Source organism: Diadema antillarum, unplaced genomic scaffold (assembly GCF_040938485.1).
Source record: "Diadema antillarum isolate AM-2024a unplaced genomic scaffold, OU_Dant_1.0 scf00000146, whole genome shotgun sequence".
Taxonomy (NCBI): Eukaryota; Metazoa; Echinodermata; class Echinoidea; order Diadematoida; family Diadematidae; genus Diadema; species Diadema antillarum.
In genome coordinates this window covers 543,907-571,572 of record NW_027271035.1, presented here as the reverse complement: position 1 = coordinate 571,572, position 27,666 = coordinate 543,907, and the positions used below count along the sequence as shown (strand labels likewise).

Sequence of the window (27,666 nt, the reverse complement as noted above, 5' to 3'; positions counted from 1 at the left end):
GACTCTCTATATGGGGTGCAGATTGGTTTTCCATGGCAAACTAAACCATGTATCCTGGTTATTAACCATGGCAAACTGAACCATGTATCCTGGTTTTATCGTAATACTGTAAAGGTCATTCTTCATTTTGAAATAGAAGACACACAATGCTTTTGTTTTCAAAACTCTTGTTGTTTTACTTGATTTGACATTGAATTATGTATGTCACTTACGTTAGATTCCATTTAAAATATCGATAAGAAGGTAAACAAAGGCATTTTTGCGACATGATAAAGAATAGGATGAAGAGTGAACTTTGCAAGAGTTAAAGGTGCATGGTCCCCGTGTTTTAGTCAAATGTGTACGCGGGCGCACGGCGCAAGTTTCCTATAGAGACCTACGCTGTCGACTTCTCTTTGGCGCTTACGCTTTGGCCCACTTTCCCGAGTCCGAAGAAGTCCGATTCACTGTAGTCAGTGGTCCAATCACAGTTCGGCTCATGATTCGGCTGAGTGGGATGACAGCTTTAGCAAACTTCTTTTGTGATGTCATAACAAGCACATATGCACGCACCCTGGCATTACTACAGACTGCGCGATGCGCAGAGAAGACAACAAAGGCAAAGTTACTTAGCAACGCCTACGCACTTTCCTCTTGATGACAGCTCTACTTCGGTAATCTTCGTATCAATGCTAACGGTGATCGGCAGTATCATCAACAGCGCCATCTACACTACCGGGACTATGCCCCTTTAATATAATCAGGACTGAAGAAAGTGCATCCAGTTAAATCTTGGATTCTATTGAGTCATTTTTTTTTTCCAAACTGAAACAGTAATTTTCCATTTAAAAAAAAAAAAAAAAAAAAAATAATAATAATATATATATATATATATGTATATATATATATATATATATATATATATATATATATATATATATATATATATATATAATTATATATATGTATATATATTATAATACATGCTGTGGTACAGGGCTTTTACATACATGTGTGAATTCACTGCTGTTTAATGTTAAGCATGTTCCTGTTAATGTCGTTATGAACTAACTACGTATGAAGATTGTCCAACAATTATGTGTAATTTCCCGCAAATTAAATTGATTGCTTGTCAAATGGAAAGACCATACACAAAATGTACAACAAAGTAGCAGACACATATGACTTCAATCATGAATAACTGTGTGTGTATATGTGTGTGTGTGTGTGTGTGTGTGTGTGTGTGTGCGCCCTGCATGTCATTGCATGGACTTCTGTTGAGTAAATGTTCATTTATGCTGCCAGCAATACACAACTAGCCAGTCCTCAAAATCCAGTAACAATCACCACAGTCATCTGAAACTTCATTGATTTCTTGATTGAAATCAGAGAAAAACTTGTACAGACATCACTAAAAGAAAGGGGGAAAAAACCTATCAGTTGTAACACTCTGTCAACAACACTCATTTACATAGCAACACACGAACATAAACCAAACAAAATCTGCTTTGGCTTCATAACAGGGAGAACTGGTCACATTCGGGCGGAAACACCAAATTACGCTATCAGAAAACAAAGTTCAAGGAGAGGCCAATATCATCACAACTCTAATTTTTGTTGCGAGATTTTTTATCAAGGACGATTGGCCGGCCACTTGCAATCTGGCACAAAATGTATAATTCCAAGTCACATGGTATATTTGACTCCAAAGATCTTTATACATATGACTGCGTATGGAAAAATGTGGACTTTTAAATATTGAGGCTTCAAGTTAAGTTATGGTAGACTCGTGCGACTTGTATTTATGGAGTTCACTGCAATTCGTGCAGGGCAAACTCTTGTGTAAAGTTAGGACATGGGTAAATGGGAATGTCTTCTGTTTTGAATGTAGCATGAGGCTGAGCAAACTTCTTTGCTAATTCTCCAACAGATCACTCCAGAACAACAGTAATTATGCAGGGCTTGACACTAACGGTGGCCCGGTGGCCCGGGGCCACCAAAAATGAAAGTCGGGCCACCAAATTTTTAAAAAGGGCAAATTTGGTGGCCCGCTTCGGACCACCAAATTTTTTTGAAAAGTATGTCAATAAATTTGTTACTTTTTGCGCCAGAAATTAGCAGTTAAATTTCTTTAAAGGATGGATGGAATGAGTGCCTGAGAGCGAGTGTTGCGAGTTTGTCGAGGTTTATTTATGAGAAGATTATGTCCAACTTCCAATTCTTACTATGATAAAACTTAAATATTTGACTCATTTCAAAAACAGGGCTTTTAATGTGTTTTATTTTTTCTTTTTTTTTCGGGCCATCAAATTTTTCTCTCGGGCCACCAAAAATTTGAAATCGACGATATTGGTGGCCCCATCGGGCCACCAAACAAAAAAGTTAGTGTGGAGCCCTGAATTATGGATACACAGTAAAGTAAACCAAAGCCAAAATATAAATGTGACTTGAGGGAAAGCAGCAATATTGGAAGCGCACATCAGTGAAAGATGACGAAAATTGAACGGTGGATTCAAAAGTTAAGAAATTTTACAGTTTCTGGGCAGTCATTGATAGATAAGAAGACTACTACCCTTCATGGCATCCTTATGGACAATACACTTGTATTCACCCGTTCCATAAGGGAACCTGATGGCCTATGTATTAAGTCTATGGGCATTTCAGAATTCAGTATGGAACGTGTTAAGAAAATACATGTGAGGTGTTATTAAAGAATTCAACAAAATTGCATTTTTTTATGAAGAATGTACATTCCATCAACTTGCATATGTTACAGATAACGTTATTCCCTTGCTTTCTGAAAGAGGTATGTACTCTTTTCATTACGCTAGATAAGTGGAAATATGTTAAAATTTCTTTATATTTTCTTTATATCCTATACTATAATACTCGAAGTTGTTGTTGTTGTCGCGGCCTTTATGTATTTCTTGTTTTATTTCGGCGTTGCTGGTTTCTCTATCTCCTCCCGAGCCGTCGCCTCCGGGCAGTTGCGACCGGTGCCGTCGGCCGCAGGAGAGTATCCTACATCGAATGGCGCGGGTTTCGTCCCCTCTCCGCCTCCGTGTCGACGTCGAGGACGAAAAAGAAAAATTAATTAGCTACATGCATAATGCATTTTTGTGCGTGACGAAAGAGCCGAGCGTTTCAATATTCACGGAACCTGCGCTGGCCTCCTGCTTTCTCGATCTTCCATCTTTTAGCTTGCAGAGACACGGGGGGGGGGGGATACTAAAGATGATGGTGCAGCGAAATCGCTGACATCTTCCGGCGGACGCGCACGCACACACACAATGTACCTCGCAGAACTCTATACACACTCTACACTGTGTGTATATATAGTTCTGTGATGTACCTTTGCCTCCGCCTGTTACGTGTACTGAATGTATTGACGATGGTTACACGAATCTGTGTGTGCGTGATATGGACTACAAGGGCATTTACGTACAGTTCGCCATTTATATTGGCGTCCCCAAATGAAAACAACGAACGTTGGTTATGTAATTGTATTTTGCACAACTGCAGAATACTATATGCAGCTCAGGTACGTCATTTAGTTTGCTCGCCGTTTGCTCTCAAGTCCGGTGTCATTGTACGCAGACTGTTTAGGACGCGGCTAAATATATTTGCCGATCGTACCCTTACATATCAGATTACACGCGCAGCTGTGTCCATTCGTTTACTGCAGAGCTGCTGTAATCATACATATTAGGGAGCTTTAGATTTTAGACGCGCGGACGTTCAAAGGAAAAAAACATGTTCTGAGCGTGCGCAGTAGCGCGCGTAAAGTCAATCTATTTTTAGCTTGCGTCGCCTGAGTTGTTTACTACGCGTACTGGGCTATTTTCACGTCCGCACAGTTTGCGACGTAGAGAGCTTCTACATGCACTGATCATACGGGGGCGCGATTGTATTTTTTATACGTTGCGTCCCAGCGTAATCTAAAGCTACTTTTCCACACGACGCAGGGAGAGGAGAACGTCCAGAGCAAGCGTCGGCTCAAACGTCCGCGCGTCAAAATCTAAAGCTCCCTAATCATAAGATGAGCGGACGTAGAGGAAAACCTCGCTTTGCCGACCGCCTATTTTTAAAATTGCAAGTGGAAATAGAATGTGTGGTTCTATGGTCTATCAAACCAAGTTTTGGTGACAAAAAAAGAGGGAGCAAATGAAGACGAATGCAGTGATGTATATATTCTTCTTTCTTCCATAACATGGGAAAAATATTAAAGAAAAAAAATACGAGGTCGAGAGAACCTACTCCCACGGGTGCCTATTAAACCTGATGACTATGATCTCCCCCTCCCCAAATAATAACAATGATGATAATAATAATAATGATAAGGATAATGATAATAATGATATAATAATAATAATAGGAGCAATAATTGTAGGCCTAATATTAATTATGATAATGTACAATCTGAAGCAGATGTAGTTCTATATTAATATGATATATCAAGCCAAGTTTTGGTGATTAAAAACAAAAAGGAGGGAGCAAAATTATGAAGACGAAAATATCTTATTTTTCTCTCATAACGTGGGGAAAAGAAACATGAAAAAAAAAAAAACACAAAACAAACCGAGGCCTTGAGACCAGCCGTGGATTCCCGCGGGTGCCCGCGTGGATGCAAGAGCAGGGGGTAATCAAAGTCATAGTGTTAATATCTTCCCGTTTCGACGGGAATAACCTGTGGGCAGAACTTTCGGGGAATCTCATTTGCGTTTTTGGTAATTTTTCCCTGAATGTTTTTGTTTTTTGCCCTGCGGAGGTGGAAATGTGTGTGTGCGTGAGGGGGGGGGGGGGGGGGGGAGGGGTGAGGGGCAACAAGACAACTGTTGGACTTCAACGGGTGCAAATAACCCCTCGAAACTCAAGTTCTATAATAAAAGCAAGTAGTGGCGGGAATGATCCCTACCAATGGACCGGATCGCCTGGCATATACTACAAAAATGTATTATAAAATTTCTGGGAAGGGTGGTCATTTAGAAGACAGCACAATTAACGAAAGAATGAGAAGACTTTTCTTTTTATTTCTTCAATAAAAATGTGCAAAATCGTATTATGAGAAAAAAAAATAAAACCCCTCAGACCCGTGGATTTCCACGGGTGCTGCTAGTTGTCTATAATACTGTAAAAGTGGTTTCTTTCGCGGTGGTTTATTTTCGCGCTTTTAGGTTGAACCGCGAATTTAACATCACGCGAAAATGTTTTGAACTCGTCACCTGTACAATGCTATCATTACCGAATGCGAATTTAAACACACGTGAAAAAGTCTGCACCGATGGAAACCGCAACAGTTTCTGAACGCGAAAGAAACCACTTTCACAGTAATGTCTTTAAGTGTAGTAGTCTCCTTATCCAGCAATCATGGCATTGAAATTTTAAAAGTTCATAACTAGAAAGTAAATCAATTGTCCAATTTTCCTTGATGTGTTCTACTCCTATTGCTGCTTTCACTTAATCCATACCTATTTTTATGGGCTTTGGTTTCCCATAAAGTGTAAGTCCAAAGCCTGTGCTCTGTATTACCCAAGTAAGTGTGTTAGTAATGAAACAATGAGAGTAACAGAGAGCAGTTTTCAGTCTCCTGACTTCAAACAACAATTTATTCTCACTTTGTATACCTCTTAAAGTGTACATGATTTGTACATGAAAACACCACTCTTACAGAAGTGAACATCATTAACCATCAATGCTTTGCAACTGACCCTTCAGAAGGACTCTTGTCCATTTTTGACAAAAAACGTGAATCTCTATGAAGGATAAGTACAACAGTGTGACAATCTGAGCATTTACAAACTTGGCCATCACACACCATTCTGCCTGCAGTTGAAAAATAAATATTCCATAAATTCATTGAGAAAAGGAAAATAGAGACACTGTTTCAGTTGGTCATATTGTACAATACACATCATAAAAAGTACCAACATCTCCATATTTCTGTCAAAAACAAAATAATTTTCCATTAGATGCATCCCCATCTGGCACCACATGATGTGAAACATTGGCTAACAAACAGCACAGGTGGAGGAAAATCAAGTAAGTAGTCAACTTGCATTCTGTAGGCCAAGACTGCACTGACACAATGTGGATGACACCAACTTTCCATCACACAGGATAGCATCACTCAGAGCACAGTATGGCAGCTAACCCTTCTGTGCTAGGGACTATGATCAGTGTGTACAATGCTACAGGGTTTTCTGTGTCAATCAGCACTCAAAACATGCAAAGGATTATGGGAGTAATAAAAGAATTCTCCTTAACAAGGTTGATGGGAATGCATTTTTTTTTTTCCTTTGGATGCAGTTTCTTTGAAGAAACACCATTTTCTGAAGGGGAAGGGGAGCATGACTTAATACTTTATCCAACAATTTGCAAGGCTTCACACTGCCTGCAACTCCCTCTAGTCAATAGTTTCGAGACTGCTTGCAACAATTGACTTGCTTGTTTTCTAGGCTCCGCAAATCTATGCATATGTATTGAAGTTGTTTTCTTGTGTGCAGTTCAGTTTTCTGGTATGTATGCATCCATGTGGAAATTGTAACTTTGAATCAAACGAAACAAAAATGTGTAGTAATACACAAGCATCTAACAAGTTATAAATGACATCACAGACCAGTGCCCCATCCATACATGTGCCTACAATTAGGACAACAATGTGACATTGTTACTTTATCTGAATTAACATGACAGCACCTCTGACAAATTACAAGACAGTGCATCAAAGTGCCGCATATAAATCTTCTCTGCAGAAATTAAAAGTTGTACATTTGCAGGCAGCATATATTACTGTATATGCCAAATATTTTTTTCATTTTTCACAAATTCTGCGAGTCAGGTGCTTTTCGCAAATTTAAAGACACATGAAAATATTGACTGATCCCGATATGAATGTGACATGCACGTATACATTTCTATGCTCAGTACATGTACAATGTACTCCACGATCGCAAATTCAACCTCTCGCGAAATCATTAGTAAGTCGCGATTCATGAAGTTAGACTCGCTAAATATATGGGGTATACAGTATGCAAACTGCTGGCACCATCAATACAAAAGCAAGTCACAAGTTAGCACATAATCATATTTTCAACATTGTCACTGCGCAGTTAAAATCTTTGCGCTAACGAATGCATACACAAAACAGCAGTACAGAGTCAAAGTTGTAGGCTTTCTAAACTGTGGAATAGACACAATTGTGTGCTGGAAAACTGTGATGGTGTGGGGAACTGAACGTTGTGCATCTGTGTGTGAGGTTGTATGCGGCTAAAACATAAACAAAGCTTCTCTCCAACAAGTGATACTGTAGTTGAATAGTGGATAACTTGTGTTTATCTTCGTACATTTATTGGCTAAAAAAACTTGCTCTTCCTTAAATCTTCTGCTGGTGTTCAGTGAGAGAACATTCTCGTCCTACTTCATGCACACAGTGTGAAAATGGAACTCCGACAAAAATGTGCCGCGGTGCGGTCAAACCCTACCTATGCCAAATCGATTAAGACTACCTTAGGTTAAGCCTCAACTTGGGCAAAATTCAACTTATGCAGTGAACTTCGTTACATAGATCTACACTGAAGTGTCGGTCTGAAATTTACTGCAACTAGGACAATATTCAACTCAACTTATTTCCACACAGGTAGAGTTGACTATTCGTTATCACTAATTTCAACACACCTTGGTATAACTAAGTCCATTGTGCATGGTTATTAGGGTGAGAAGGCAAAATCATGTATATTTCTGAAGAGTCATATCTGTCAATTTCTATCATAATATCATGTTACAGGAAAAGCTGCCTCATTCATATATAACGTAATGGATAACCCACTCAAAATTGCACAAGGCCTTCATTGACATCAGAATACTTCAAGCACAGAACATGAATTCTAGCTTCGTAAAGGATACTGCCGACGACATCTCCGAGGTGCCCTCCTTTTGGGCAATGTTTGAAGTACTTGTCCTAGACATTCTATCAACTGATTGGCAACCTTAGGTAGTAGGTGCAGAGAAAGTGCTATGCCCAACACAAAATATTTGCGCTTTCATATACCTCCTACTCCACAAGAACTCGGCTAATCTCAAACATGAACTGAAAATTTACTGTGGAAACGTATCAACTGTATTGCAAATAGCTAGCTAAAACACAGACGCACACATGAAATCCAACAATATTTGTAGATCACGGTGCTACAGAAGAGATGCAACATGTACCCCACTTTGTTCCATAAAAGATTTTAAAAATAATAATAATAATTAAATGCTAATGAGCATACTGCATCTTAGTGTATTCAACCTTGTGTAAATTTCAGACAAATGTTTACATGATCATTCTTCAGCAGATAAAACACAACATAATTTAAAAACAAAGAAATGCCAACCACTGTCTTCTGAATGCCATACTTGTCATGAAAGAAGGAGATTCATAACATGGTGCTCGAATACCTCTGTGCAACTGCAGACAAAATATAAGAGACAGGCTATGCACGATACTTTTACCCTACATTCAGACGATCCCCCGGGAAGCGGCGGAAGTTTGGAGAGATTGTATCTTTTTTACAATCGACCGTCCACTCATACAATGAAATTCCCCGCCAAAAGGGGGACAAAATCACGGCTGGTGGTTTCAGCTGTGTGTTAGGGCACCGTACGTGGCGCTGTAGGGCGCGTGATTGCAAATTTATATGATTGCCTGATTCGCCACCACATTTTCAGCATGCGCACTTATGAGGAAAACATCTGTGCGAGAGATCAAGGTCAGTCCACCACCAAAATTTTGTTGCCAGACTCGACAAGCTTGCCGGGGAAGCGGGGAATGTCCCACCAAGCGTTCACACAATGGGATTGTCGGGGAAAGTTCTGGCAAACGGGGCATTCCCAGCAAATTGGGGGATCGTCTGAACACAGTGTTAATTGATGGGACTTCCCTAAAAGAATCACTTACAAAGCAAAATAGATATTACAGTAGTAGGTGAAGCCAGTTGGCAAGGTTGGTAGCAGGCCTTCTAACTCGGTCAAATAAAATACTTTGCTCCACAAAACCCTTTACAATTTATGGATGCTTCTTTTCCTAAAGCCAAGCCACATATGCTGTAGCATTTCATTCACCTGCTCTCTCCCATTAAGTTCCTAATATTGCCAAGAATTCGCTAAGTTGTTGCTAGGTAGCACAAGCCTCTGGCGAGCTTTGTAGTTAAGGGCAACTTTGGTGAACAAAGCACGCATGAAATCTTAATATATTACAGATTCAGTTTATTGTGTGAAATGTAAAATTCCAATCATTTCCCTCAGAAAAGCACCAGACATGCCCCAAAATTTTCTTTCTCTACTAATGATGTAATCTTTGGGAATATTTCAATGGACATAGTTTCACAGGGAGCGGCAGAAAGACCATTTTTACTTCAAATCTAGCAAAGGACAAATGCAGACATATTTTAACCCATTCACTACAGGAACCTGGCGGCCTGTGTATTAAATCTATGGAGATTTCAGAATTTGGCATGGAACGGGTTAAGAGAATGGGGGGGGGGGGGGGGTCGGAAGAAGGAAAGAAGTGGCTGTAAGTCCATCATCAACATGCAGTCCTCCTTTCTCCATTCCATTGTGACACTCCTTTCAAGCTGCTGATGTCGTGATATGTACACAGAGATTCAAACTCCCGGGTCTCGTCAAGGACGCCTCTTTCGGGAGCTGCTGGATTTAGTGCAGCGAAGTCAAGGAAAAAACACAACAGGTCCATCCAGATACACAAATACAAATTTGAGAGCAGTGAAAGAACATCTACAAAATCACTTCAAAGAAAGGCCTACTGTCTGCAGAGATGTACTGAAATACATTGGCGGTGTTGGCTTAGTAGAGCAGAGACTAGAGTTTTGTTGGAATCCTGTCATTTGACATGCACTGGGCATTGAGAATAGCATGCATGACTAATGACATTATCCCCCATCATATCAGTAACCTCCCTTGTTCACTTTTGGAGTCATCCTTTTAACGTTTGCAAAGGGGCTAGTACTTTTAGGACAGGATGCATACTCTTTTAGAGGCGACTAATGCAAATTGTAAAATCATCATTGGATGAACTGAAGCTACTGGCCTTGGAGTGTGTAACTCTATGATGGCAATGCCGCTGCAATCATCTTTAATACTACAGTATATGCTGGCATTTGAACAATAACTACAGTATGCAGATTTTCATAGGCTCTTGCACAGCTATGCTCAGCTTTGGTGAGTATAGCCTACGACCGTTCACTTTCAAAGCAGCTTGATGACTTTAGAAAAACGGCGAGGTATCAAACAGAAATCCTGAAAGGCTGACAGGCTGTTGCAGAAGTTGTTTTAATCTTGACTTGGCTGTAATCGCAGATCTCTTCTGCAGTGAGGACCCCATTTTGATAAACACTGTTACTATAAAATGCAGCCATGAAAATCGAGTCCTCCAATGTGCATTTCTGAGGGGCCGACTGTCAAGATCAGTTGATTTTGGGAGTTGCGACAAGCGAATATCTGATTTTGCGAGTTGCTGCTAGCTGCAGAGTGTCTAGAGATGAGGCTTAGTTATGTAAAGTTACAAATAAGCACTACTGTAAAAGCATAAATTTTCGAAGTGTTGAAATTTTTCAGCAAATTCCGTGCAACCAGAAACTGGCACGAAAAATAAAAACATGTGAATATTTTTGCATGTTACATGTTCCACTAATGAATGTCTTGATTCCGCAGAATCAAAAACATGCCAAATTTATTTTAACAGGCTGGTGCAAAAAATTACCCACGCAAAAATATCCACTTTAACAAAGTATCAAGGCTTATGGCAAAGGATATTGTCTGTCATCATCTCTGTCCTCATCCACAGGTTCTCTCTTAATCTTCTTCTCCTTGGCCGGCCTCTCCCTGACGTCGGATTCTCGCCGGGAGGATTTCTCCTCCTTCACCTCCCTCTCTCGCTCTCTCTCCTCCTGTACATCCAAGACAAGACACGGATGTATAATCAAACAATACAAGAACTTTCCTATAATGGGACAATGCACCCATCATCATCAATCTCCTCTTTCTCCAATACAATGGCATTTATTTTTTTAAGAGCCCCATAAAGAGCCGCATGGTGATTTTGAGTTGTCCTCATGTAAACAATTTGGGACGGTGTAATTTCTGAATTGTTTTGAAGTATTCATATGAAATTTGGCACTATCTTGGTATGGATGGATGAAGATATATGTAATATTTCGAAGCATGTGCTTAGTGTAAAAAATTGTGGGTCAAGGTCAAATTTTAGAACTTTATCACAAGTATTATCCCCCCATATCTATTTCTTTCAAATGTTTTTTTAATGAAACTCAGTGTATGCATGCATTACATAATAGAGACTTTTTAGGGAATTTTCTGAGTTATGGTGTCAAAGATTAAGTAAAAATACATATGTATTTTTCCTTCTTGTTTAGGAATGCATTGTTTAGGGGAAAAAAGAAAAGAAAAACAAAACAAAACAAAAACCTAAATAAACAGACAGTCTAAAATGCTGCAAAAGGGTAATAATTGGCATCTCTGCTGTAGAGTCATGGAGATATGGCAACTCTACTCGGATGGTGGATGCAATTGGAAAAGAGAGCTTTAGGGTTAATTGATGACTTTTGAGGACAAAGCTTACCGTTCTGTCACCGTTGAAGGCGCTGCTGGAGCTAGGGCCATCCCCAAGGGACGATCTCTTGCTGCTCTTGCTTTCATGACCTGCATGGTAGAAAACATTACGGCAAAACTCTTGACTAACATTTGACTACACAAACGGTACGTCTGTGACCAATATTTGACTATGAAGGAATTGCATGTTCATGGCTAATATATGACGATGAAGAAACTGCACAATTTGTATTTTCCTGTCTCTATTTTGGTATGGCAAGTTGATATTCAGGGCCTGTGTTCTCCCAATTAGCTATAAATGTCTTTGAGGTACCAGGTAGCTTGCAGATTTTCTCATAAACAAGGTCTGGATCACTGTACAGGAGTAATTGAAACCCTAAGACTTTGCAACTGTTCACCTGCTTATATTCCCATCAATGCAAATCAAAACTTGTAAATTGTTATGTATCAGATGGTTTGCCATAATGTTGATGCCATGTGCTGGCATAGCGTGCCATAGTGTTGTTACTACGCACTCGAATAAAATGGAACTCAAATGTGAGTCTCCTGATCGTGCTGTTTGTTCGTAGTCGAGTCTGAACCCAACAAACTGGCAATGAGGTGGTTCAGACTTAACTACACACAGCACAATCTTGAGACTTACATTTGGGTTCCATTTTATTCGAGTGCGTAGCAACAAAACTATGGCACGCTATGCCAGCACATGGGCTTTACATTATGGCAAATCATCTGATACATAACATAAATTTAAAGACAAATGGTACACAGACAAATGTTACACTGCGATATCATAATAGCGACTCCTTATCACACTCACTACATCATACACTGATAACTTGTATTCTATCAGTTTTGGACATGGCTGAACTGAAACCTCTAAATCGCCACAAGAAATTGGTCTCTAATCTAAGATACAACTTACTCCACTTCCCAGTTTGTTTTGTTTTAATGATTTGTAACAATGTCAACAGACAGCACAGAGTCAAATGCTACACTGTGATGTAATAATACTGCGTCATGAACACACTCACTACACCATGCACATGTACTCTATGGCCCGAATTCACAAAGGTGGTACAAATGAAACCATGGTTTAAACCATGGACAAAAACAATGGAGCGCCAAGTGTCGCATGGAATATTTCGTTATGAAATCAGTCATTTCGTCCACGAAATGATAATTTCGGTAACGAAACGGTCATGTTGTCGACGAAATGACCAATTTTGTAACGAAATATTTCATGCGACACTTGGCGCTCCATGGTTTTTGTCCATGGTTTAAACCATGGTTTCATTTGTACCACCTTCGTGAATTCGGGCCTATCAGTTTTCTACGTGGCTGAACTGTATACTCCAAATGAACACACAAGAGACTGGTCTCCGAGTGTTCTACGACACTACATTATGATTTCCACTTACCCAGTTCATTTGTTTTGTGCCTCTTTGCTTCGTTGTTGGCATCCCCTGCCGAGTGGTCCCTCTTCTTTTCACTCTTCTTCTCCTTCTCCTTCTCCCGGCTTCTCTCTCGTTCAGACTCGTGTACCTCCATCAGCACTTCCCTCTCGCGGGAACGTTCGCTGCTCTGTGTTACCATGGCAACAAAGTTTCACACATCGAGGTTATCGTACTGTGTACTCTGTTGATCATCAGACGCTAAATCTGTTGGGTTTTTTTCGCTCTTGTTGTTGTTGTTAAGGGCAGCTTATGGTTTGCTTGAGTAGTCTTGATAAATTCAACAAAGGCACTGTTTGAATTTGTTTTCAGTTTTAAAATGTTGCCATATGCTATGCTGCTATGCTACCATAGTCACTTTAAATCAAATTTCAAATTCATTCAGTTTTCTGCACTGAATCTAATATCTCACAAATGCAAAAGGTCAATTCTTTCAATAACTGGACATACTATCTGTAAATTTGAACATAGTACAAATCCATGTACAATAAACTGAACAGAATGAAAAGATGTGTTGATTTGGAGATTTTCGGGATAAAGGAATGAACAATGTGACTGACGGAATTACAGTAGAATGGTAGGATTGCAATGCAGAAGGCTCTCATTTAATAAGCATATAGCTTGAAGAGACGACGGCCTAAAGAAAATATAACATGTGTATGCCTATATTGAGTGAACATAACAAAAAAGAAGCTAGGTTACTTGTGTCTGATTTCATGTGAATAAGGAGCTAAGAAAAAAATATATATTAGGGGTGAAAAAAAAAGAAAGTATATCACTTCAAAGAGGTGCAAGTTTGTGAGTGACTATATTACAGTACTTGATATTTCCCAGACAATCAAGTTATGATAAACTATTTGATAAATGGTTTATTAGCGTGGTGATATTTGTTCATACATGTAGATCTCTTATGGTGACAACATAGTTTTAAAAGCTTTTGTTTGCTGGAGTGTTGTTATTGTGCTTTTTTTTTCATGCCTTTTGACCATCATCGCAATATCAAATTTTGTCTTTACGGTCTTTACTGTGACCACTACATATTGAGTAACTTGAATTCATATCACACATGTCTGGTGCAATTTACTGGCTGATAATCTCTTTGGTATCCATGTAAACATCCTCGACATAAAGAAATATGATAATCTGCTTAAAGCATCACAATACAGCGCTTGACATAGACGAATGACAGTTTGCAACATTAGACCTCACACAGGAATACTGACATTATCAGCACGGTCTTTCACGATATGATGGGGATGTAATGATCTTTGAATGAGGCATAACACAGCAAGAAATACAATAGAAAGTGTATACAAACGTCACAAGTTACTGAGGATAGTATCAGAATAGGAGTTATTATTTGTCACTCCAACCGAGAAAGACAAAAAGGATTTGTTACACGAACAGAAACAGTTAAACTGGCACACTAATGAGCTACAGCAATTCTTCAAACGTCAACAATAAATTCAAGACTATGGAACAGGTAGAGATCTGTGCCCCATCTATTGGCATTTCTTGAATCACACAGATAAAGCTAAGCATTTAAACAGTAGATGAGAGCAAGAGGATAGGATTACCTTGCTTCTCCTGTGTTTAGTAGAAGGCGGCTCTCGCCCGAGATCAGGGGAGCTTGCACTAGAGACCTGTGATACAGTGCAGGGGGGTTAGTGAGTTAGTGCACACACAGAAGGTGAGACGATTACAAAGCTGCCTTAACCATACATGACCCTCACTGTAACCACTGACCCAAATTAAAAAAGAAAACCTTACTTTTAACTTTTAATCACTATGTGAATTAGTTTCCTCTAGGAAACAATAACACACACATAGATAAATTTCTGATCTTCAAATCACACACACACACACACACACACACACACAAAATGTCTGATTTGTAAGATACTAAATTTGTAAACCCGACGCTTTGACCCTCCCTATCCCCCCCCCCAAAAAAAAAAAAAAAGAAAAAGAAAAAAAAGAATGGAGCTCTGCAAAGTAATGAAAGGAAACCTCTCGATAAGCTGCTTTTTCAACAAAAATGTAATGGGGTGTCAGTAATAACAGTCATATCTTCATTCTCATATTCTTTAACTTTGTTGTTATTGTGGGATGGGGGTGAAAACATAATTTCTGATATATTTGTCACACAACAGTATCTATCAAACTTCCAAATGAGGTTTTTTTTTTCGGTCAACATTTCAAAAAATGGTGTGATTACAGTATTATCTTTATAGCACTACATATCGATCACAAACTTTTCAAAATGCAATCTTAAGACTTTCAAAATCTCTCTCACAGATAAGCAATGCGTATCTCCTGAAGATCTTTTTTCCTTCAACTAATTAATGCATGTTTACAGCCGAAATGGTTAACATAATTCTTTAATCATAATTCAAATATACATTCTCTACTTATAAATTATTTCTTTCTCTTTCTTTACAGTTTGATATCAGTGTATTTTTATATCAGACTTAATGTTCTCTGAAATTTGATGTCGACATTTTTACACCCTATGCCTGCATAAAGCACATTTTATATTAGAAAAAAACTGATGTAATGTAATAAGTTTTCTTAGCTACTCACTGCAACATCAAAGCACACCACAAGATAATTTCAAGACATTTATAAAGCCAAACAAAAATCATAGTAACAAGACTGTTATCACCATAAATACTGAAAGAACGAAGAAGACACATACATGCATCCCCAACAGTAAAGTATTTCATGATATCACAAACTGTATGACAATTAAGACTTGAAAAACAGAAGCTGAAAAATCGAAGGCCATTCATACAGATGTGCCCTTTTCCCATACTATCACTGTAAAAAGATATCAGCATTGAAATACCTCAGATAACAAGTTCAGGAAAATACAGGCTATCTAAACAAATAATGTCAACTATTCTCTACAAAAATGTCCATTAATCTACAAACTAAGATCTACTGCTCAGCAAACTAATAACTACTGCTCAAGAACTTCAAAACCAGCTAATGTCATCATAGCACTCAAGTAACGATGTAAATGACACTATCTCTTAAATGAATACTTACAGCTGCTGATCCATCCGTTCTTCTCCTTTTATGTTCTGCATTGGGAAGAAAGGATTTTCAAAAAGAGGATGTTATTGGTTTGGGGATACTGTACATGTAACCTCTTTTGCATAATTTGCATTTTTCTATTCTTTTTTTTTTTAAATCAACTTTTTGTATGAACTGAACTATTATGAACTTCGCTTGTTTATATCATGAATGCAAGCAATTGTGCACATCTTTACAAGTCCATAAAATATTTGCCCGTTCTCGTTTTTTCATGCTACGTCAGTGGAGGACAAAATTCACACAAATTTCTACACAGCAAAACATTTCTCATTTGTAGCATTTGACAGATATAAGATTACTTTGGCTCTTATACTGACTGTATGGTAAACGTACACATATGAATATAGTACGTGGGAGGGTGTACTATTGAGGATTGATATCGAATCTACCATGTGTGCATGCAGTTGCCAATCATTCTCACTCCATGAGATTTCAGACTTTTTTTACTTCCAGGTGGCTTTTTATATGTCAAGCCATATTTGTGAAGAGTTGTAAAATGACAGAAGAAATGCTTCCTCAACTAAATGTATGCTTCTACATGTCTTCCTCCAAATGAATACACACATTTCAATGCAAAAAAAAAAAAAATTGTTAAATCTTTAAAATGAATACCTCATTCACCCCATCCCCTATATTTACCCCATCCCCTATCTCGATCCCAAAAAAGAGAGATAGATACAGATAGAGACAGACAGACAGACAGACAGACAGAGACAGACAGACAGACAGACAGACAGTCAAACAGACAGGCAGCCCAGCAGACAGAGAAAGAGAGGTGGTTGCTTTGCCATCTCTCCCCTGCTCACCTCTGTCGGCCGAGCTCATGGCCGGCGACTCTCTCCTTGACGACGACCCTCCCGACCCCTGGCTAGAGTTGGAGGCGACACTCTCCTCCCTCTGGCTCCTCTCCTTGGATGACCTATGACCCTCGTCCTTCTCCTTGGTCTTCTCTCGGTGCGAGGAGGACTTCTTCTCCACCTTCCTCCCTCGTTCCTCCTCCCTGCCATCCACCTCTGCCTTGGGGGCCACCATGTCCTCCGAGCTGTGGCTCTTGTGATCTTTGCTGGCACCTTCAGGGGGGAAGCATTTCACCGAGTGTTTTTGTCAGTGATTTTCAACACTTCGCGGCGGAGGCGTAAAATAAAAGTCACTTCAAACCCTGTCCAACATTTCACAATTCAAATCTGAGCCAAAGCAGGCCTCTTAATAATTGACGGTCATCGATGCCTCTTTGGTTGGCTGTGATGCCCCCAGAAAAATATATTCTCAAGGCCACTGAATACCTGCCCTTTTCCTTTTGGTCATCATGCCCTTTTTCTCTTGACTGTTGTTTCTCCATCATATCAAGCATATCAAAAGACCAATAAATTTATTCAGACTTACATAAATGTGGTATCGTCAGTATAATATGTGTGTGTTATATTGCAATTCTGGTACCAAAGTGTCGTACATTGTGCTATTGGCATTTTAGAAACAAAATGGCCTTGGTGCCCTTTTCACCAAAATAAACTGCCCTTTAAAAGTGGCCGTAATGCTCTTTTGAATGGCCTTTGGGGTATCCACGGACACTTTGCCCCAAGATTAAAGTGCCCTGTCAAAAATCGTTGTGACCTTCAAAAATCTTATTTCCAGCCCTGCAAAGCAAGTAAAATTGATGACCCCAAAAATCACTGTTCTTCTCACCCTTTCCGTCATCCCTGTGTGATTTCTCGCCGCCACCAGACTTCTTGTCTGACGACCTTTGAACTTTGGCCTCCTTGCCAGCCTTCTCCTCCTTGGGAGCCTTGTCTTCCTTGGAGACTTTCTCTTCCTTCACCAGTCGACTGCTTCCACTGCCATCTTTGTGATTCTTCTCTTCCTTACGACTCTTGGACTTGCCGCCCTCCGTCGACCTGTGACAATTCACAAGCGACGTACGTTACATCCATCTCTTACGTCTCAAAGTCAGTTTGTTTTGACATGTTACCCAGTTTCTGTAAATCCTAGCCCACATATAAGCACTTGAAAATAGTCCCTAAAGAGCTTAGATAAAAATGATGTGGTAGATAGAGTAACATAGGATAGCACAAAGCATCATCTGAAATGTCTCAGCAAAAATGTACCACAAGACATTTTGATGCAGCCAAATAAAATAAAAACAATGGGGACAGACAAGACGAAAATCGCTATTCAGGTAAACAGTGAAAAACACAGATTTAACAATAATGGTCATCTTCTGTTGTCATAACATCTTGTTAAGTGTGTAGATAACACCTTTCACAGCAGCTGCCAGCAGCATACTTACTTGGAATCTGCCTTTTTGGAGCCTGACACTTGCGTGCTGCCCGAGGGTTGGCTTGATGTCTTCACAGTAGCACTGTTGGACTTTGAGGCCGAAGACTTTCCGCTGACTTGCGAGGAGCTGGCCGATTTGGACGACTTGGTTCCCGACGAAGACTTACTGGAAGAGTCCCGGCTCGACGAAGTTTTGGAACTGGATGACTTCTCGGCCGAGTGATCCATGTCTGAGATGAGCATTTTCAAGATTTTCAAGATTTTCATGATTTTGAACAGTGGTGATACATTTGCACTTTGTACAATGATTTTGTATCCCTTGTAAAAAGTCAAGACCCAACTACTATTCAAGGGCCTTGCAGATGTACTACACATACCATTAGTGATGATGCATCAACTGGACATGTTCTCAAAGATGACTACAGTACTAGGGCCTACACACAAAAAAAAGCAACAACAAAAAACCCAAATATGCATATTCTGAAATGGACACGCACTGCCTTCATTTGCTAGAACCAATACTGTGACACCCCCCCCCCCCCCCCCATCAAAGCAAATATTGGATTAGGCATGTCAATTACACGTCAACAAAAGCTACCCTGAACTCAACTAAACAAGTAGATTTGGTCAAGTGTTCTTTGTTGTGTTTTGTTTGTTTGCTTGTTGTTTTTTTCTGCCACTGACACTGTTCAGGCCACAAAGTCAAACAACTCTCTGAAGATACATAGGCCTACTACGGATGAAGCAAGGAAATGCAATAACAGATCACTGCAACCAATCAGCACAACCTCCCACACCAAACAAAGAAACTAGACGACTGGTACCTTTGCCCTGGTCTTCCTTTGACGAGACCCCATTGACAAGGGTGCTGCTCTGGCTACCAGAGATTGAGGTGTTGCTAACTGATGAGGCAGACTTCCCTCCGGTAGCTTCAGCCGACTGGCTAGCAGGCGCTGCTGCAACATTTGGCTTCTGTACAACAAAGATTAGGACATTATCAATTAGTCTTTGATAAAAAGAAAATTTTATAAAAAAAGAACACATAAAAAGTCAAAAAAACAGGTCAGATTAATACCAATGTACTCAAAACTTACCAATAAAACATTATAATTGATATATGTATTTGAAAAATAAGAAGGGTTATTTATTTATTTATTTATTTATTTATTCAAGATTTATTCATTTATTCAAGATTTCATGCGTGTTCACAAAATAGGAATGCATACAAATGTATGCAAGTACATCTCATATAGCCAAGACAAAATATATACAATAAGTATACATTGATAAGAAGCAGTTACAGGATAGTATACAGCTCCACTAAGAGAGCTACATTATTCAAGGTAACGAACACGCAAAGGAATTGCAACATAAGCTTAAAGCTTGAAAATCGTTGCAACCCCCGTGCACACAATCTATATGCTTGCAAATAGTTTAAATGATACATGATAGGAGTTGGGGGGGGGGGGGGTTAGCCCTAATAATGAGACAAATAGTGGATTTCCTTACAGCTTCTTTCTTTTGTTTGTTTTGTACAGGGTTGATATATATATATATATTTTTTTTTTGGGGGGGGGGCATTTCAGAGATATCACATTACTATTCTCTCAGACAATGGCAATAAATGATTTAATGGCATGCAGAAATGTAGATATATCTAGTAACCCATGTAAATTACAGCTAAATTTCACTAAAATTGTGAATAAACAAGAAACACAATGTTATCATAACAGAAAATGAAGGAAACATGAAATGTAAGCAAAAGGATTTTCCCCTGTAAAAGCAGCAAAGTGTCTACACAAGATAATCTCTCAAACCTCACTGCAGTGACCCGAGGTTCCATGACATTTGCTCCTGCGACAATCGCTTCCAAGAAGTATCTGCACGCTAAGCCACACGTACAAATAGTACATTCTACCCATTAACATAACCCTAATCCTAATCCTCACATCAAATTAAAGCTAAAACCCTATCACAACCATAACTCAAACCCAAAGTCCTGGAGAAAATAAGACCGGAGCAACTGTCACAGGGACAAATGTTGTGTCACCGTGACCTGAAACCAAACATTACACGAAACATTCAAGACGATTGCCTCACCTCTTTGAAGTGAAACTTGTCCTCTGGAATCATGGCTGGTCTCCTAGCCTTCAGCTGACCAGAATATCTAATGACCAACACAAAGGAATCATGGCATTACACTTTGCTCACAAAGTTAAATTGTTATTTAAAGTAGTGCCATTGTCACAAGGCCTGTCAAAGGGGACAAATGATGAAGAGTTATCATTATTATTGTTGTATAATGGAACCCTTATTATAAGGAATTCCACAGGACCAAGGAAATCACCTTGTGTCAATTGTCCTGTGGTGCCTATTAATGGAAAAGGCAAGTGAAAAGAAAGTGTTTGAATCAGCAGGGTCACCTTGGTGTAAACACGTTTTCTGAACACTTAATAACAAGGTTCCATTGTAGTAGTTTGTTATTGAAACATGTTATGCGGTTTATAAACTTCGAGATTGTTACCATGTTCTTGTGTCTTTATAGCAAGATTTTTAACAATAAAGAAACTTAAAACTTGAAACCTGAAAAAAAAAAGGAAGCAATACAAGATATTTGAGAGAAAAAAAATGTAACACAAAATGAATACGATACCAATGTTCTGTAGACTAAAGATCTTATTTGCAAGTTCATTTCTATGAAGACTCTTGCAGAAGTCAGTGACCATGTTAATATGATCACATTCTATCAACTGATTCATTGCTGTGCCACAATGTGCTAGGTTGATATGTTTGCCGGCTACCTTGGTCAAACCACGAGGGGGTCAGTGTAATTCGCGTGGTCAGCTCTAACACACATGACCTTCAGTTAATGTCCAGAAGGGCATCCCTTACACCTCTCCAAAGAGGATGGCTTGATAACGCACAACATTGCTCTGCCAGGCTAAGCCTTTGGACCCAAGCCTCTTCGACCATAAAGTTGAAACGTTCTCATGAAAATCAACTCGCTGCCTTTTTGTTTTTTTCTGTTCAAATAATCACATAGAATTCATTAATATGAAAATTTATCTACATTTCCTTACCACACTGTCGACCATCACAAATCAGCAGAAGAAAAAGTTGTATCACACAGTTGTACAAACTCTAATCAGTTTTGTTTTGTTTTTCTAATTGATAGGTTTACCTACCCCATGGCCAGTGCATAGATGTCTGGTCTCTTCTCCTTCTCCTCCACCTTGATTTTGTCCACTCGCTTCTCCAACACCTGGCCCAGATTCTGGACCAGCGGGAAGTAGGGCAGGATCTAAAAGGAAAGGCAGCATCAAGAATAGCATTATTCACAGATCATGCAAGTAACAACTAGAAGTTTGCACTCTTGTTAGATGGTAGCATAGGTGATTGGTTGTGACTTACAGAATCTATTAACGACATAATTTCTTTGTTCCCTTATCTGCTGCAAAATAACTTGAATTTACACCGATATGCTAACTGCACTTTCACACTTGTGTTTCCATGAAGAAAGAATCCTTGGGACACTATCTTTTCATGAATTTGAATGACAACTAGGATAATTAAAAGCACCACATTTGTTACATAGCGATGTTTCTAAAATCAGTTTACACTCTCCTACTTTTGAACATGCTACACACACACCTTCACCAACAGAAAATTCTGTAAACTTCTTGTTCTATACAATTATGATAACATATGAACGTATCTATACAACGCCCTACACTACCAAATGAGCTGTTCATTCAGAAGAATGGTTTTCTCCAGTTCTCTTAACCATACCTTGGTCAGAAGGATGAGAGTGTTCCGGATCTGTGTGTACTCCTTGGACTCCAGGCAGCACACGACTGCCTTGGTCAGCTTGTACTGCCACTTGTGGCACACGTGTCTGAAGTTCTCGTAGTCCAGCTGGTCAGCCTTGTTACTGGACTCTGTGCCGCTTGCTCTCAGGACAGTAACGAAACCTGGGAAGTTCCCGCATTCCTGGCAAAAATGCAATGATATAGAAATCACACACACTGAATCAGAATACGAAATAACAAACAGCATTAACTCTTCTCCACTGGAAAAAAAAGTTCTACTTCGATTGATTGCATGCATTCATATCTGTAGGAAAATCTAATCTTTATTCTTTTCTTTGGATTTTCTTTGACAGGCCTGTACATTACAAGCATTGCTTTTTAGTGGGTCCCTCCCGTTTTTGCGGAACATGTATTAAATTTTGCTATGACTCTTACAGCAAGCATATTTGGACGTTATTTCAAAAGAAAGATATTTGGATATTATTTCAAAAGAAGCATATTTGGATGTTAATTCAAAAGAAGCATATGTGGATGTTATTTCAAAAGAAGCATATTTGGATGTTATTTCAAAAGAAGCATATTTGGATGTTATTTTAAAAGAAGCATACTTGGACGTTACTTCACAAGAATTATAATTGCTAAATGCTTTAACTGTATCATCTTTTTCACATACCTTGTTAATGAATTGTCTGTTGGAAATTGAAATAAATTGAAATTCTAACTGAATTCATTTCTATTTATCTATTCATTTTCTTTTCTTTATCTTGCACACATTTGCCCCTATGAGAGAATGTGTTCAAACACTCGGTCTACTTGAACCATTGCCCTAATCATGTTGCTAACTAGCTAGTATTGAATGTATCTTCAGTTGGTGCCATACCCTGTCGTAGATGTCTTTGTTGCTGTGCCACCTCATGACAGTTTCCATCATGGCTGACAGGAAGCGACCATAGCGGCTGGCCTCATTCTCCGTGCAGCTGGCCACCGTGTACGTGATGTCCTGAAACACCTGGTTCACACAAAAGAAATTGAAGAATTCAAAATATGTATACAGATTTAACTAGGCATTGGAGAAATCCTTGAGTACCAAAGTGTAATGTCATTGCCATTCATTGCCATGGAAACTGGTTCCAAACAAACTCATCTGGCCAAAGTGTTTATGCGTGCACCTGGTTCCAACCCAAGCTATAATAAAAGACTGTGACATCATTACTTCGGTACTCTATAGGGGAATGACTGGCTAAGGTGGTCAGAGTCAAATGAAGAATTTTGTTTGTTTTGCAACACAAACTCCACATCCACTCCTGCAGATGATACAAACTTTTTTAAGTATGGAAACAACTTCGCAATTCTCATTCATCATATTTTTTCCCATCAAATCTCGTCGATTATTTCTTGTTTTACATGAGATTTTTACAAGATTCTTCCTTACTTCCTGACATTTGGTATGAAAGAGATGCACCCTTACATATCCATCAACTTTATTATGACTGTACCACAGACCTCGACATAAGATTTCAGACAAGCTGTTCTGTCAAGATGGTGCTCAGGTTTGGATAGAGATCAATTTAGTGTGCAGAATTTCCCAGGGAATAGTAATAATAATAATAATAATAATGATGATGATGATGATGATGATGATGATGATGATGATGATGATGATCATTATTATTATTATTATTGACAGTGCTTATATAGCACATAAGACAAAGTGATAATGTCCCCATATGCTCAGAAGTGAGAACCTATCTCTGTTCTTTCAACTACAGCTGGGTGAAAGCATCCCAACATTTTTTTCCTATCGATGATTACAAAACAATTTTCCACCATCTCTAATCCAAGACTTCCAAAATAATGCAATTGAAGTATACTTAGCAAGACAACACACTAAGAGCTAATGACTTTCAACCCCTTACAACCCCCCCCACAAAAAAAAAAAATTAGTTTAAATAAACGTCATCACGGACGTCATATACTCGAGTAATACAGACAAATCGACCGATGCCCACTTACTCTGTCATAGCACAAGAGTGTGGAGAAGTTGGGCGTTTTGAGTTGGTGTACCGTCAGCACAAACTTGGCACAGTAGAGAGCATCGCTGGCTGAGAAGCAGCATCGGGGAAAAACACACAGCTGGAGAAACTGGGTGATGGTCTCATTCTTGGTGGAACCTATGCAACAAAGAGCAAAGTATATCAAAGTGTAATGTAGGACTAAAGGAAGCAGCTGTTCATTCTATCGTCTGGTCATTCATTCGTTCATTTGTTCATCCATTTGTTTGTTTGTTCCATTCATTTGTTCGTTCGTTTGTGCATTCGTTTGTTTGTTCGTTTGTTTGTGCAGGGCTTTGGCACTGCTTACACAAAATGACAAATTAACTCATCTGGTAGACAAGCAACACAAAGAAGATAATACTTGTACCTAGTAATAAGAGAATTTGTCTTCATCATGCTTGTGATTGGCTGACTGATTGGCTGACATCATGCACTGAATACATAACTGATAATCTTGTTGTTGCTCTCCTATTCTGGACCACAAGAAAATTTGATTAAAGGGATGGTACAGTATTGGTGGAGATGAGAATTAGGCTTTTAACTTTTTGCGAGATACCAAGAAAACACTTATGATATAGTACAGAGCATACCATTTTAAGAAGAATTCAAAGTTTATTTGATGAAAATCGGGTTTGGAATGACTGAAACATCCAAAAACAAAGTAAAACAAAGCAATCATAATAAAGTGTGGGTCCCACACTTTATTAGAATTGCTATTTTTTGGACATATCAGCCATTTCAAGACCAATTTTCATCAAGTAAACGTTGAATTCCTCATAGAATTACATGCTCTTTCATATTTCATAAGAGGTTTCTTATTATCTAAAAAAAAAATGTTAGTAACCTGAAATTAGGTCTCAACCAAAACTATACGATCCCTTTAAAGTTCGGTTCAGCTCATATTCTCCTAACTCTAAATGACTGCAATGAATGATATGCTACATGAATTAATACTTGCAAAAGAAAGATCTAATAACACTTGGGGTATATGCTCAAAAAGTTCATCACATCAGTTCATCAAACTCATCCTCCAAATGAAATGACAAGCTAACACCATTCCACGCAATTAGTACGAAGTCAGTCAGTCCTCCATCCAACATAATCATAACCTTGCTTATAACTAAATCCAACAATGTCACTCACTCTCCATTCTCCAAACACAACACATGGACAGACAAGAAATCCACACAGTAACTATTTAGTGAAATTTGATGTTGTCAGTAACTCCTAGTACCGCATTTGCTGGTTCAACCTGGCAAAAAAAAGGCTTCCCATTAACCTTCTCCCAATCACCAGCCCAATATGCTGTAAACGGTGTATTCAAACTTGGTGCAGGCAGTAATGTTGGAGTTAAACAGTTAATGTTCCAGCAGGAGAGAATGATCTATGGTCAAAGTGAGTGAAACCAGAGAAGTCTAAACATACGTGCGGTGAACCACGTCTCGCACTCCTTCGTCAGCCGCGCCTCGATGCGCTGGCAGTGCTCCATCTGTTTCTTCTCTTCCTCCCTCAGTCGGTCGATGATCAAGGCATAGCGTTCCTTCTCCTTCTTCCTCTTGGTGGAGGCCTGTGTGAGAGATTTGGGCACAAATACAGCAATTGTTAACTCGTTGAGGACAGGCTGATTTTGTGACAACACGCATTTCCCATAGACCCCTGCTCGAGTATAATCAGGACTCGGGACTCAACAAGTTAAAATTGATGACTGACACCCTCTTCAATATCGTAAAACAAACATCTTGCATTGATGGTACACTCAGCACACATATGCCTTGAATCCTTTCTTTTTCAAATCTTTGCTGTTATCTAGCTGATGGCAATTCACTTCAGAGGCTTTCTTTATTCTACAAGAAAATATATGCAGAGATATGATAAAATCATTCTAAAGACCATGCCATACCCAGCAAGCAGAAAATACTTGGCATCATTTTTGTATGTTTACATAACAAACTGCATACAGTGCTAACTCAAATTAAATAAGGAAATGCACATCCAAAGGAATCTATGAAATATTTATTCTAAGCCATGCCACACCAAGCATTTAGAAACTACTTGGTATCAGATTTATATATCAACATAAACTTTAACTTGAAAACAAGAGCAAATTCTATGAAATTCCCATGAAATCCTCCATCTTGAATGGAAACCACCTCACCATGTCTTTGTTGTCATCTACTTGCGATATGGTAGTCTTGATCTTGTTGATCTCCTTCTCATAGCTGGCGCTCGGCACGTGGAGGTCGTACATGGCAAGGGTCCAGAAGGTTCCATAAAACTGTGGACTGCATATTACACAAAGAACGAACGGAAAAGTGGCATTGGTACATTATTCATGCAACATAGCAAAACATAATGTGTCTTACAGTTGAATATTACAATTCCGTCGCTTTGAGAACAGCAAAAGAGATAACACTAGGTATCCTCTGTCATGCCCTTTAATTCTAAACTGCTAGATTATTTTCATGACGATTAGTCTGAAAACAAAAGCGTCATAATAACATTATCACAAGTTATGAGTAATAATTCTAAATTATTGGCTGTCTATAACAACATTCTCACGAATAATGAGGGATATGATACCATACATTGCAACCGATTGACAGATTGCCCTACATCAATGTAAATGTAGGGGAATTTGTCAATCAGTTGTAATGAAAACGTCTCGACATCGATGTAGGGCAATTTGTCAATCAGTTGCAATGAAAACATCTCGACAGAAGAATTTCATGAATTTGAATGATACTATAGATACTTTTAACAATACTCAAAAATGGTGTGCTTTTCATGCTATCAGCACAGTAATGAATCAAAGAGCGCAAATTTCGGATGCAGCATCCTCATTATTCATGAAAGGAAGAGAAGACAAAAGTAGTACAATGGAAATGACAGACACTGACCTGATGTCATCCCAGACCTTGGTGGGATGGAAAGAGGTGATACTCTCCATCATTGGGCCCATCACCGTCTGAGAGGCCTGTACATAGCGCTGGGTGCGGGTTGACCCGCCCTTACTGCTCTTGTCCTGTCGCTTTAGCTCGTCCATCTTAGACTGGTTTAATACAAAGCAAAAAGACATGTCACTGCTGCATGGAATTCCTCCTTCCGCCACAAAACTATGGACACTCAGAGCTATGCATGAACAGTTCCTTTTCAAAATGTGCTAAATCCATTTGTGTGTGTGTGTGTTCCAATTGAACTTTTTTTAACAGAAATGTATTCATTTTTAGAAGTCCCACACACTTATCACTTCAAAGTATTAACATTCTTGTAAGAAAATAGAGAAATCAGGCAATGATAAATGAGTTTTGTTCCAAAAGGTGCTAAATCTGTTTCTGTTCTGTTCCAAAAGAAGCGACATCTAGCGGGATCCAATCA

General features: G+C 39.0%; 1 protein-coding gene across 1 annotated transcript in view; it reads right to left on the bottom strand.

The window, feature by feature from the left end:
- Positions 1 to 9,538: 9,538 nt before the first annotated feature.
- The window catches only part of LOC139721576 (THO complex subunit 2-like), a 51,746-nt gene continuing 33,618 nt past the window's right edge, over positions 9,539 to 27,666 (bottom strand). Inside the window, exons 22-39 of the mRNA XM_071632908.1 lie at positions 27,189 to 27,340; positions 26,447 to 26,573; positions 25,717 to 25,858; positions 24,251 to 24,408; positions 23,118 to 23,246; positions 22,218 to 22,418; positions 21,614 to 21,729; positions 20,529 to 20,595; positions 19,253 to 19,400; positions 18,439 to 18,658; positions 17,826 to 18,046; positions 16,961 to 17,224; positions 16,107 to 16,141; positions 14,633 to 14,698; positions 13,023 to 13,185; positions 11,615 to 11,694; positions 10,792 to 10,925; positions 9,539 to 9,675 (exon numbers count right to left, since the gene is read on the bottom strand). Coding sequence (XP_071489009.1) covers positions 9,642 to 9,675; positions 10,792 to 10,925; positions 11,615 to 11,694; positions 13,023 to 13,185; positions 14,633 to 14,698; positions 16,107 to 16,141; positions 16,961 to 17,224; positions 17,826 to 18,046; positions 18,439 to 18,658; positions 19,253 to 19,400; positions 20,529 to 20,595; positions 21,614 to 21,729; positions 22,218 to 22,418; positions 23,118 to 23,246; positions 24,251 to 24,408; positions 25,717 to 25,858; positions 26,447 to 26,573; positions 27,189 to 27,340 — 2,457 coding nt within the window. The 3' untranslated portion in view covers positions 9,539 to 9,641. The remainder of the gene's footprint in view (positions 9,676 to 10,791; positions 10,926 to 11,614; positions 11,695 to 13,022; positions 13,186 to 14,632; positions 14,699 to 16,106; positions 16,142 to 16,960; positions 17,225 to 17,825; positions 18,047 to 18,438; positions 18,659 to 19,252; positions 19,401 to 20,528; positions 20,596 to 21,613; positions 21,730 to 22,217; positions 22,419 to 23,117; positions 23,247 to 24,250; positions 24,409 to 25,716; positions 25,859 to 26,446; positions 26,574 to 27,188; positions 27,341 to 27,666) is intronic.